General features: G+C 32.6%; 1 protein-coding gene across 1 annotated transcript; it reads left to right on the forward strand.

The window, feature by feature from the left end:
- Window positions 1-5,142: 5,142 nt before the first annotated feature.
- LOC127255165 (uncharacterized) lies at window positions 5,143-5,532 on the forward strand. Its single transcript, XM_051280558.1, has 2 exons — window positions 5,143-5,286; window positions 5,344-5,532. Exons 1-2 carry the CDS (start codon window positions 5,143-5,145, stop codon window positions 5,530-5,532), a joined length of 333 nt encoding a protein of 110 aa, XP_051136515.1.
- The last annotated feature ends 7,583 nt before the right edge of the window (window positions 5,533-13,115 follow it).

The raw sequence follows: 13,115 nt of genomic DNA on the forward strand, positions 1-13,115 counted from the left end.
CTGTTATGATTATTGATGAGGAGGTGGCCGATGAAAGTTATGTGGAGGAGGACGAGCCGCCAGAGTTGTGTACCGCTGAATTGGTGCACAACAAGATGTTTACTTGTCCTACACTTCGGCCGGCCAAAGGAAAAAAGGTTAGTCTGAACGTTACTTATTCATTCGACATTAGTAAGGCGGATCAAAATTTTGATTTCTTGCTGAAAGACAAAAAAAATAAAGTTGAAGGATGTCCAGAAGATTTCGGCGTTAGACGAGTTAAAAGGTCGAGTGTATTGTAAATTACATGAATCTTACAACCATTTTATCGAGAATTGTGTGGCATTTCGAAAGGCTATACAACAAGCGTTGAAGAGTGGTTGCTTAAAGTTAGTTGAGGGGAAAGATATGAAAATCGATTTAGATCCTTTTCCTTCAGTTGTAAATGTTAGGTTTATAAAAGATGGAGAGCATCAGCGTAAATATTTTCTTGAAAGGTTGGGGAGTCCATAAATTGCGCAATTTAAGGGAAATCAATGGCGGAGATCCGGATCAGTGTTCCATCGACTTGGAAATTTGAAATACAACAATGAAAAGATCGGTTCATCAAAAGAGAGGCTGACGTTGAAGGATCGCTTGTGCCCATCATCAACGGTTGTACAAGTTGATGCCAAAAAGGGAAATACCTTTTACAATGTCACCACAGGTGATCGGGTAGTTATTTGTCCCTACACGATAAGGAAGCCTCCTATTGTACTATCATTGGATGAATGGATTGTTAATCGTAAGGTGTAGGATATTCGGGGGCAGAGAATCTTGACTCGAAGACAAAAAAAAAAGACGTCAAAGAGAGAATTTGGCTTAGAAATTTCATGAGGCAATTTTAAAAAAGAAAGGAGAGACCAAATTGAGTAAACCAGCCGTGGTAGTTGAGAGGACATTTAAGAATGATAGCTAGGGAGAGACCAAATCGAGTAAACCAGCCGTGGTAGTTGAGAAGACATTTAAGAATGATAGCTCACCTTGCAGTCAGCCAAATATTGCTGGAAAAGAAACTTGGCGGGCTGTTTGCCGCCAAGAAACGAATTGCCAACATAAAGAGTTGCAGGTTGTATCAACTGGAGAGCAATTGCCAAGTCAAGCGACTTAAAATAATATTGGAGAAGAGGTTTGGCGGGTCGTTCGCCACCAAGAAATTAAGCGCCAACCACAAGAGGATCCCGTTGGAAAAAATGTTTGGCGGACTGCTTGTTGCAAAGAGACAAACCGTTAGCGACAAAATACAAGGATTGTTCCAATTGGGGAGCAAATTCCGAGTAAAGAAACTCAAAATAGTGCGGAAAAAAATTTGTGGCAGGCCGTTGGACGCCAAGGAAGAAGTCGCCAGCAACAGGAGATACATACTGCTTCAGTTGAAAAGTGATTGTCGATGCCGGTAGTTCAGAAATGGTTGCCAAGGAACCCGCAACTAGCGACAAATCAAAGATGGGTGCCGGTCAAGCGACAAAAATCCAGCAAGTTTGATGGCGTGCCTAGAAGACTTGGAAAATTTGTAGTGAGTAAGGATGATGATTTGGAGGAGAAAATTGAGGTTGATGAAGAAGCTATCGAGAGAGAAGTTGATGAGCTTTTTAGCATGATCAATCCCGACGAGGTAGATGTTTTGGGAATGCTTCCAGTTGAATTCCATCTCAAAAGCTCACATTCTAACCGTTTGGATGGAAACGTTGAGGTAAAAGAGGCAGAGGTGGCTGCTCTTGTTGGTGATGATGATGTTTGTTCAGAAGTGTTGGCATTCCCAAAACCTTTTGATGAACAAACTCATCATCTTAAGCCTTCATATTTAAGGGCGTTGATCGATGGGTGCCCCATGGGAAAAGTGTTGGTTGATGGAGGGGCTTTTGGTAATGTTATGCCATTTTCAACCATTCGTAAGATTGGAAAGACGCGAGAAGATCTTCCTAACCCAGATTCAAACAACTGATTTTACTGGAAATGCACAAAAACCACCCGGAATGTTAAAAGCCAATGTAACAGTTGAGATAAAAAACAGTGCGAGCAAATTTTATAGTTATTGAAGGAAAACTGACTTACTCGGCATTGTTGGAAAGAGATTGGATCCACGCGTGTAAGTGTGTGCCATCAACTTTACATCAATAGGTGTGTTTTTGGGATGCAAAGATGGTTTAAACGGTTGATGCTCAAGCCGATCCATTCGCCTCCAAATTGGCTGCCATCAACTTATTATTTAACCGATTTGCAACTATTATCTTTTGTGTTGAAGGATATTGTGCAAGGAGATGTCGAGTGTGTTCTCACATCCGCTAGCTTTGAAATAAGGCCGCGGGTTGAGTGTCGGACAACCCGAGTTGTTATTCAAGGATGGCAATTGAACAATAAGATATTTGGGGATATGAGCCATTCCCACCGGTACAGAGGAGAGCACCAACATTTGAGGCGCAGGACACCTTAGTAGAAGTGAATCTTGGAACGCCCGAAGAGCTGAGGATTACAAGAATCAATGCATTATTGTTTGATCATGACCGTTTGAGAATGAAAGATTTGATTCGTTGGTATCATGATTGTTTCTCTTGGGACTATTCGGAGATACCGGGGCTGGCTAAGGAGTTGGTTAAGCATCGATTGCCAATTAAATCAGGTTATCAACCACACAAGCAGCTGCCTAGAAGTTATAATCCCAAATTGCTTTCGGCGATCAAGTCGAAATTGGAAAACTATTGAGAGCGGAGTTTATTCGTACTAGCCACTATCCGGAATGGATATCAAACATTGTACCATTTAAGAAGAAAAGTGGCACAGTGCGAATATGTATAGCTTTTAGAAATCTTAATCTTGCAACGCCGAAGGATTATTACATTATGCCGGTCGCCAATATGTTAATTGATTCAGCGGCAAATCATGAGATATTATCGTTTATGGACGTTTATTCGGGTTACAACCAGATTTTTGTAGCTGAGGAAGATACCGCCAAGATGGCGTTCCGATGTCCAGGGGCAATTGTTCTATTCGAGTTGGTTGTTATGCCTTTTGGTTTGAAAAATGCTGGGGCTACGTATCAGCGCGCCATGAACTTGATTTTCCATTATCTCATCGGCGGATGAATGAAAGTTTACATTGATGATGTGGTGGTGAAATATGATAGGATGATGATTCATTTAGAGCATCTAGAACAAGCATTTCTGCAAATGAGACATCTTCGGCTGAAAGTGAACCCCGCAAAATGCGTTTTTGGTGTTTCAGCGGCAAAATTTTTGGGATTTCTTATTCATGAGAAATGAATTGAAATTGATCAAAATAAAACAAGAGCCATCATTGAAATAGCTTCTCCAAAGTCAATTAAAGAGTTTCAAAGTTTGATGGGAAATATAATTTTTTTGAGGCGGTTCATTGCAAACGTAGCGGAAAACATGAAGGCTTTCACAATGCTTTTGAAGGGAAGAAGGTTAGCTGACTTTATTTGGGGGGCAGAGTTGCAAATTGCGTTCGACGAGATGAAGAAGGTTATGTCCAGCCCTCCGGTCTTGGTGCCACCGAAAAAATGCAGGCCTTTGAAGTTTTATGTAGCAGCATCCTAAGAGACAATTGGCAGTTTTTCGATGCAAGAGGACGTTAATGGAAAAGAGAGAGCGATATACTACTTTAGCAAAATATTGAACGATGCAGAAAGAAGAATTATACTATAGATAAATTGTGCCATTCGTTGTACTACGAATGTAAAAAACTCGAGTATTGTCTTATTCCGCATGATGCTTATGTATTTTTCAAAGTCGATTTAAAAAAATATATGTTGAATCGCCCTGTTCTAAGGGTCGTCTTGTGAAATGGGTTGTTCGATTAATGCGTTTTGAGTTGAAATATATGCATTTAAAGGCCGTCAAAGGACAGGCCGTTGCTAACTTTCTTGCTGAGCACTCAATTTCTAAATCAATAGAAGGCGTTGATGTTATTTTTTTGGGGGCAGCCCCTTGGATTTTAAAGTTTGATGGGTCGAGCCCTCATACATCAGTAGGGATTGGCGTCGTGATATTTAGAGCCCTTGTGGCGAAGTTTGGAGGCATTCCCTTCGACTTCAACAAGAAAGCACGAATAATCAACCTGAATATGAGGCTCTCATTTTTGGACTGCGTATGTTGGTGATTCATGAGGTATGGCTGGTATTGATTCAAGGCGATTCACAGTTGGTGATTAACCAACTTGTTGGCGAATATGAATGTCAGGATTTAAATTTGTTATATTTGTATGATGAGGCATGAACTTTGTTACGTGAGTTTGATGACGTAGTTATGTCACATGTGTTAAGGCGAGATAATGATGACGCAAATTATCTTGCGCAAGCCGCGTCCGGCTATCGTAAGGTTGTTAAATCGGAAGGCCACCTGATGGAAATTTTGTGCCAAGATACAAGTCAGAATCAGGATTCAGATTCGCGACAACCTTTTATACAATTTCTTGTTGATCCTTCCCAGGATGTGACTTCTGAAACTAAGCGCAAGTCCCTTAGGTATACGTTAATCGCCGGAGAGTTATATCGACGAACTATTAGTGGGGTATTGTTGAAATGCCTTGATAAAGAGCAAGCATTAAAGGCAATAGGAGAGATACATGAAGGTATTTGTGGAGCAAATTGAGTAGGCCCACACATGACATAGTCATTGTTGTGGTATGAATATTTATGGCCAAAGATGGGAGAGGATTGTGTTGCATATGCTCGGGGCTGCCAAGCTTGTCAAATACACAGACCAATTAGTGTTGCGCCAGTTGAGGAGTTGCATCACATTATTAAGCCATGACCTTTTAGAGGTTGGGTGATGGACATCATTGGAAAGATTCAGCCACTATCCTCGAAAAGGCATGTGTTCATTCTTGCCGCGACGGATTATTCTACGAACTGGGCGGAGGTGGCTCCATATGTGAGCATCACTCAAATGGATTTTATTCGGTTCATCAAAGAGCAGATAATTAATCGCTTTAGGATTCCTCAAACGTTTACGGCTGATCAATGGACAGTGTTCACATGAGAGCGAGTCAAAGCATTAGTGGTTCAATACGGGATTAAACTTATTCATTCATCGCCGTATTACGCTCAGGCCAACGGGCAGACTAAGGTTAAGAATAAGAGCTTGGGGATGATCATAAAAAAAAATGCTGGAAAATAGCCCTCGAAAATGGCACAAAGTTTTATCCGAGGTGCTGTGGGCATATCGGAATGCTAAGAACACTACTACTGGTTTTTCGCCCTTCCGATTGACATATGGACATGATGCCCTGTTCCCATTAGAGATCATGGTTCCTTCCTTGCGGGTCGTTCAGTAGCATGGATTGAGCATCAAAGATTATCATTAGGCATTGTACAATGAGCTCGATCAAGCAGAAGATGAGCAATGGACTCCTTTTGAAAATATTCGGGCATACAAAGCAAAGGTGGCACAGTGGTATAATAAGAAAGTTAAAGGACGGTCATTTGCGATTGGTGACTTGGTTTTGAAATATGTTTTGCCAATTGGGACAAAGGATCATCAAAAAGGAAAATAGTCGCCGAGTTGGGATGGTCCTTACGTGATTAGTGATATGCTATCAAATGGAGTGTATTGGATGATGTATCCCGATGGGTTGGAATTAAAAGGAGCTGTGAACGCACGGTTTTTCAAACCGTATCACATGTCTTCTGGGTTTGATTCGATTGTGGTAGAGTTGGCTTAGAAATTGTGCTTAGTATTTAAGGAGTTGTGGCGAGTTGGAAAGAAAAGTTGGCGATGGGTGTCGTTTGTAGTTTTGAAGGCTGATCATTGGTAGCCGCTAATGGGAATTGTGGTTTTACGATTGTTTTGCCACAGTGAAATTGCGGTAAAATATTTTCGTAGCTGGCAGGCGCTATAGTGATCGGATACGCTTTAGGAAATTCATTTTCAATGATGGAATTTCACGTTATGGCTATGTCTATCAATTCTTCTTCACGGGCGTAAGTCCGCTATCGCTACGCCAAAGATCATATCATAACGATAGTTTTGTGCCAATAATTTATCTACTTCGGATCAAGGTTGATCAATCCAGGTATGTATATATCACAAAATTTACTTATTTGGTTGATTAATATTTTGTGAATATTAGGTGGGGCATTATGTTGATGCATAAAAAATATTTGGCGAGCCAATTGGGAATTCGCAATGAGTTGGGCAAGAGGGCAAAACAAATCGGAGAAAAATTGGTTCAAGACTTGAAGAGGTAGTTGAGTTTGTAATTCAAATACCAAAACTATTTCAGCTCACACTTTAGAGATGAATGTTTTTTTTTTTTTTGTGGTGGTGAGAGGAAAACTTAGGAGTAATTAAAGGTTCATTACTAGAAGAATGAAGAAGGGAATTAATGTGTGATATTGATGATGGTTTATAATGAAGGAGGTTTCATTCATTTAAAAGTGGAAGGAAGTTAGAACCGTTGGTGGTCTTGGCAAGAATAATTAATAGGCCACTGAAAGAAAGATTAAAAAATTAATAATGAATGATTAGTGGCCAATAAATGTTTCGAAGGTTTCATCTCATGGGATTATAATGAAGGTGGAAGCAACGGAGGGAAGGGCATTGGATCAAGACAAAAAAAAAAAATTTAAGCATTTTTTTTCTTTTTACTCTATTATGTTATTTTCTTTTAGTGTTACATCTTAGAAAGTAGAGTTTTGTAATAATCTATATCATCAATCCAATACAATTTGTCGCTGTGTGCTTTTTCTTGAGTTGATTTAACTTATCTTCCCAGAAAACTAATCGCATATCACCAGGAGCTTGCCTCGAGTTGCCCGGAAACCCACCATATCTCACGAACGAGAATTATAAGGCCGGAATCAATTTCCAAGCCAATAGAATGTGAATCTAAGAAATGACGAAGGAATTGTACTAACTCGGTCTCAATATAAAGAAAAATATTGAGAAAGTTTAATGCTTTTGATAATACTCTAATAAAAATTTCGATGGACCTCAGTGTTTACCGGAGCATAAATAGAGATGATAATATTGCATAGGAAAAGTATGATGGAATAAGAGGAAGACTAATACACCTAATTGATTTTACAAGGTCCATTATAGCTTATTCAGTGAATAAGGTGAGTAGTTACACTAGAAAACTAAGTAATGAACATTGGAAGACGTTAGTGAGAATCTTTAGTTACTTGAAATACACTCTTAACTTTAGTATAAATTACACGAGATATTCTTCAATGCTAAAATTGTATTGTAATGCCAACTATAGATATGTCATTAAAGATTCCTTGTCTACAAATAAATATGTGCATTTAAAATCGTAGGTGGAGCAGTTTTTATGGAAACTCAAAATAAAATTATATCGTCTGATTCATCATAGAATCATAATTCATTGCATCAGATAAAACTGGTGAAGATGCCGAATGACTTTGAAATTTTCTAGACAATATTTCATTTTGGACGAAACTAATTCTCCGGTAATAATGCACTGTTATAGCGAATGGTAAAAATAAATTTTACAATGGTAAATTCGAAAATACCTGACAAGACAAAATAACGTAATATATTTGATCATATTTACTATGTATGGTCAATATAAAACCTTATGGATCCACTAACCAAATACTTATGTCAAGATCAAATATGCAAATTGCTAAAATGAATGGAGTTGAAATCCACAAGTTAGAAGCAATTATAGTGATAACTCAATCAAATCACTTGGAGATCCAAAACTCTGGTTCAATGAAAAAAGTAAATTGTTAAAGTTTGGCAGAAACACTCATCGCCATTATCTAGAAAACAACAAATGATATGTAGTGCGAATGTTGTGATCTTGAATCAATGATTCTTAATACTCCTTGAAAGTAAAACTAGATGCTTTAAGAAAAGGGTTATCTATTTAAGTGTGGAGTGAAGGTCGTTGCAACTGAAATACTTAAGAATCCGAATACGTGATCTATGACTGAACATGATCAAAATGCTTAAAGATAATGAGGCCGAGAGAGAGACATGCCAACGTTATTAACTATGATGTACGCTAAAATGGAATATTTCAATGCATTATATTAACTAAACCACCAGTGGATCCATAATATTGACTAAAGATGGTTCAAAGCTACGAACTAATTATCCCGACATGCGATATCTCTGTGGTGAGTTGCTCATTTGTCCTCATCATAGACATTCTCACTCATGTAGAGGATTATTGAATAATGGGTTAAAATATATTAATTGATTGAATTATTTTTTCAAAATTTGGCAAAATTGAATAATAGGTAAGTTAAAATATGTGTGGGCCAAATAAACTAATTGATTGAAGTATTTATCAATTAATTAGGCTTATAGTAATTTTTGTTACTAGAAGAGTGAAATTAGGGCATATATATATGCCGGTGAGACACATGCGCACGAACACTGATATGTGTAAGGACTCGGGGTTCAGACGTGGGCTTGTTTGTTGCTTGATTAGGCAATGTCTAATTTTTCACCAAAGCTCAAATTTAACAACAAAATAATTTGATTCGAGATTAATTTAACAAAAACTAAATACGTAAAGCCCAAATAGATGCATATATATAAATATTGTGCATCTATTGAAATTTAAAAATTCAAATTAAAACTCACCATTATACTGGCGGTTTCTCGGAATTAGTAGTAGATCGGTTCTCGACAATAAATGACCGGCAATTTTTTACTGCTGCACTTTAAGGGATTTATGGCCTAGGCAGTTTCGACTTGAGAACAAATCCTCCAAGGAGTGGAGTTCCACACTTTGTATAACTCTCTTATCTCTCTTCTTCCTCTCCCGATTTGCTTTCAAATGCGTTCTCCGGAAAGGCTACCACAATTTTCTTTCTTCTGGAACAATTCAATTCTTCTTTATTTACTTTATCAGAGCTCCGAAATATTGATTTTTGAAAACGTTGGCCACGAACCGAAGACATTACTTGACGTATTCATTTTGCAAAGTGAGATTTTACCTCAAGTCAATGGAATTATCTAATTTATTTCATATTGTGACTGTTATTTCCAAATACCTTTTCGCATTTTCACTAGAACAATTTGTTTGTTTATTATAGAGGATGTGATCGTCAGCATCTCTTCCTCCACTCTCCATTGTACAAAATAGTATATACATTAGGGTGTGTTTGTTTGGAGGTTTGAATTTTGAGTTGGGATTTGAATAGTAAAAATTTTGAATTTGAATAGTTGTATGATGTGATATAAATAGGGTTTGATGTGATGTTTTGAATGTAAAATTGATTTTTAGTATAATATAAAAAATAAAAAATAGGTGTTTGATTTGATGTTTTTGGGGGGAAAAAATTGGATGAATAGTGGAAATCCACCAAAATTCTTCAAACAAACGTGATATAAATATTATATATATACATATCATATTTTGGGCTTCTTTGCTTTTGCATAATACCATAATATTATATAATATTTGCGTGTCAATTAATATACAATTAGTATACTCCCTCCATCATGTCACATATCACTTATATTTTTTTTTTCGTCTTATTAAAAATAATTTAATTATTTTTATTTTTGGTAAATTTATTCATTTTAAATATACTTGACAAATATAAATTAATTTAATTAAATTCATAATCTCTTACACATGTACGGTATACTTAAAATTTCTTTATTTTTATCTCTCTTATCAATAAACAAATAATTTATTTTATCTATATTTGAAACTTCATGTATTTTTTATAAAACTAGTTTAAGTTAATTATAAATAAAAATATATTTATATTATATAAAATTTTATTATCTACAAAACATATTCATATTATATATATTTTATTGAGATATAATGCTAAAAATATTTAAACATATATTTTAAAATACCAACAACACTACTAGTATAAAAAAAAAATAATAATAATGAAAATAGTTACCAAAACATCAGCACCATGCCTAATATATATACAAACAACACACGTATCTTTTATTACACACAACACATGTATATGTTGTTTGTTCATAATTACAAGTATATTGTATAAGAGTTTGTTATGTGCTTAAATCAATTGTTGTATATATTGTATGAAACTTAACATGTGTTGTTAATTCATGTATTATATTTGTTTTATATAATCATATACCATGTTGTCTTTGGTAATACTGTGTGTTGTCACCATGTGTTATTCAGTACAGTCACATTCAGCATACAAAAATAATGTGTTATTAATAATAAATTATTAATCTATACTATTTAAGTTCTCATACAAAAATAAAGGAATTATATTATACAAAAAATAATATTCCCTCTGTTTCGAAACAATAAAAAAATTTATGATAAACACATGAATTAAGGAATTAAGACCAGATATAGCTAGCCAATGGAGACAAGTATCTCCATTATTTAATATTTTTTTTTATTAATTTTTATACCACTTTTATGTTTTTGTTATGTTAGTAAGAACACTCAATTCTATTTTAGATTTGCAACAGAGAAATTCATTCCAAATTTTTTATTTTTTCTTTTACATTATGATATATATATATATATGCATATTACTTTTTTTTTAAAATAAAATCAAAACTTTTATTAATTTTTTAATTAATTAATATTTCTTTTGTCCTTTATAATTATAATATATATTGTCTGGTATAGTTAAATTTAAACACAATATATATATAATAAGAAAGTATATCAACAGTTATAGACAGAGTAACTATATATATATATATAACTTTTTTTTCAAAAATACGACATTAAATTTTATTTTAATAAAAAGATTTTAAATGAAATCTTCACAATTAAAAAACACACACACGGGCTGTCTTGAAGCACCCTATCTCAAAGTCATGTTGGGATTGTTCATGGGGTTTTGGTTTTTAGTTTGATTTTAAATATTCACTCCGTCTCCGTAAGTAAAAATTCATTTGCTTTTTATACACATAGTTTTAGAAATAATAGTATTATATTAACATATAGTAGTAATAAAGTAGAAATAACTAAAATAACCTTATTAGTATGTGTGATATAAATGTAATGACATTTGTGTAATATATTGTAAGTTGTAAGGGTATTTGTAATGTTAGGTAGATAATACCGTTACTTAAAAAAAAGGAAATAGATACTTTGTTATGAGACGGACTAAAATGAAAAAATGAATACTTTGTTACGAAGCCAAAAGAGTAATAAAACTTTTAATTGTAATGTACGCTTAATTTGATATACATATATATTAATTTAATATTTTAAATATAAAATTTATTTTTAATGTAATATAAAAAATAAATATTTAATTTGATATTTTTGAAAAAGAAAACATAATAGTCAAAGATTTTCAAAACCCCACAGCCAAATACGACCCTACTAATTGATAGTTGGACACAAATTTCACTAGGAAAAAGGTCTGAAAATTCCTCCAAACATACGCTTTTCTGTATTCATATTTAATTAGATCAAGTCATAATTGAAAATATTCAATCATCATTAATTTTTATTATTGTTATATTTTGTGTTACAAAGTTCTTATGGTGATGAAATTTAGAGGGTGTATTCATTCATTTGGATTTCATTGGATTTTTTTGAATTTTAAAAAGTTCACAGAGTCAACGGAGAGTTTGATGGATATTTTTAATTAATTTAGATAGATTCTTATGGATTTCATTGGATTTTTTTTTTATGAATTTATATGGATTTTGTTGAATTATAAAATATATATATTTTTTTATTGATTTATGTAATTGTATAAACTTATATAAACACAAAATTTACAAATATAATATATTTATTATATATTATTATATTTTATACAATATAAATAATATTAATAAATAATATATAATTATTAATGATATAGAAATATTGTAACATATATAATGCTACTATTTTGTATATTATATTTTTAATTTTATAATTTTTATTATATTATCATTCAATATATCAATTTATTTTTATATTTTTTTTATTAGTTATTATTATTATTCTTATGTAATAAATTTTGTAAAAAATAAATATATTGATTAAAAGATTAATATATCACACAGAATCATTATTTTTATATTATATGCACAATTTCTTATACTTTAAAAAATATCCCTTCAAAATATTTCACAAAATAATAACACCAAAAATAAAAAATTATATTTACAATTTTGCATAAGAAATAAAATTAAAAACAAAAAGTAAATTAAATATAACTAACGGTTCAATGAAAAAAAAATGTTTAGTTAACTTACTGACAATATAATGTATTCAATAATTAAAAAAAAAACAGTAATACATATTTATCATGATAGTAGTAATTTTTAAATATTGTATTTATAATATAAAAATACATATTTTCAAAAAAATTGATAATAATTTATTAATATATTTTATTTTTAAATTATTACTTTTTATTAAATATTTAAAATAATATTAATAAATATTATCATATTCTTTATCACTTATATATAATCAACAACAACAAAGATAATAATAATAGTAATAATAATTTTAAGAATCATCACAATCTCTCCTTATCATGATAGATTTTCTCATGTACAAATTTTTTATAATTGTCCATTAAAATCCAATGAAATTTATAGACTTTAGAAGTCGTGATTGTTGTATACCTCAAAATTTTAAAAAACTAAAGTCTTGATTGAATTATTTTAAAAATTCAACATAATTCTATAGAATTGTGATTGAATACACCCCCTTAACCTCGTGAAAATAGTTATGGGAAATCTTATACCATGAATCGAGGCACATATAGAAACACAACCGATGCACCCCAGTTTATGTATTAATGGCAATGCAAATTATATTCGTAATTTAGATGTTCGCATCTGTTTAGTTGTATTTTAAAAGTTTTTTTTTTATATATATATTTCAAATTATTTTTGAGAGAATAAAAAATTAATATGCATAAATATGTTATTTTATATGAAATTTTTAAATGCAAAATAAGTATTGAATAAGATATTCTAAATAGAAATATTGTTTTTTTTTATTATTATTATTCTAAAATTTAATAAATCATATTTATTCTGCACAGTTTTCAAATGAAAAATATTTTTTTTTCACAAAATATTATATATGCAAAAATTTAAATCAACACTAATGTATTCAATCTAGACTATGCAGAAGTCTTTAAATTATAATTTCAGCACCTGATCCAAAGTCTTAATTAA

Source organism: Andrographis paniculata, unplaced genomic scaffold, assembly GCF_009805555.1.
Source record: "Andrographis paniculata isolate CXL003 unplaced genomic scaffold, ASM980555v1 Contig53END, whole genome shotgun sequence".
In the NCBI taxonomy this organism is placed as follows: domain Eukaryota; kingdom Viridiplantae; phylum Streptophyta; class Magnoliopsida; order Lamiales; family Acanthaceae; genus Andrographis; species Andrographis paniculata.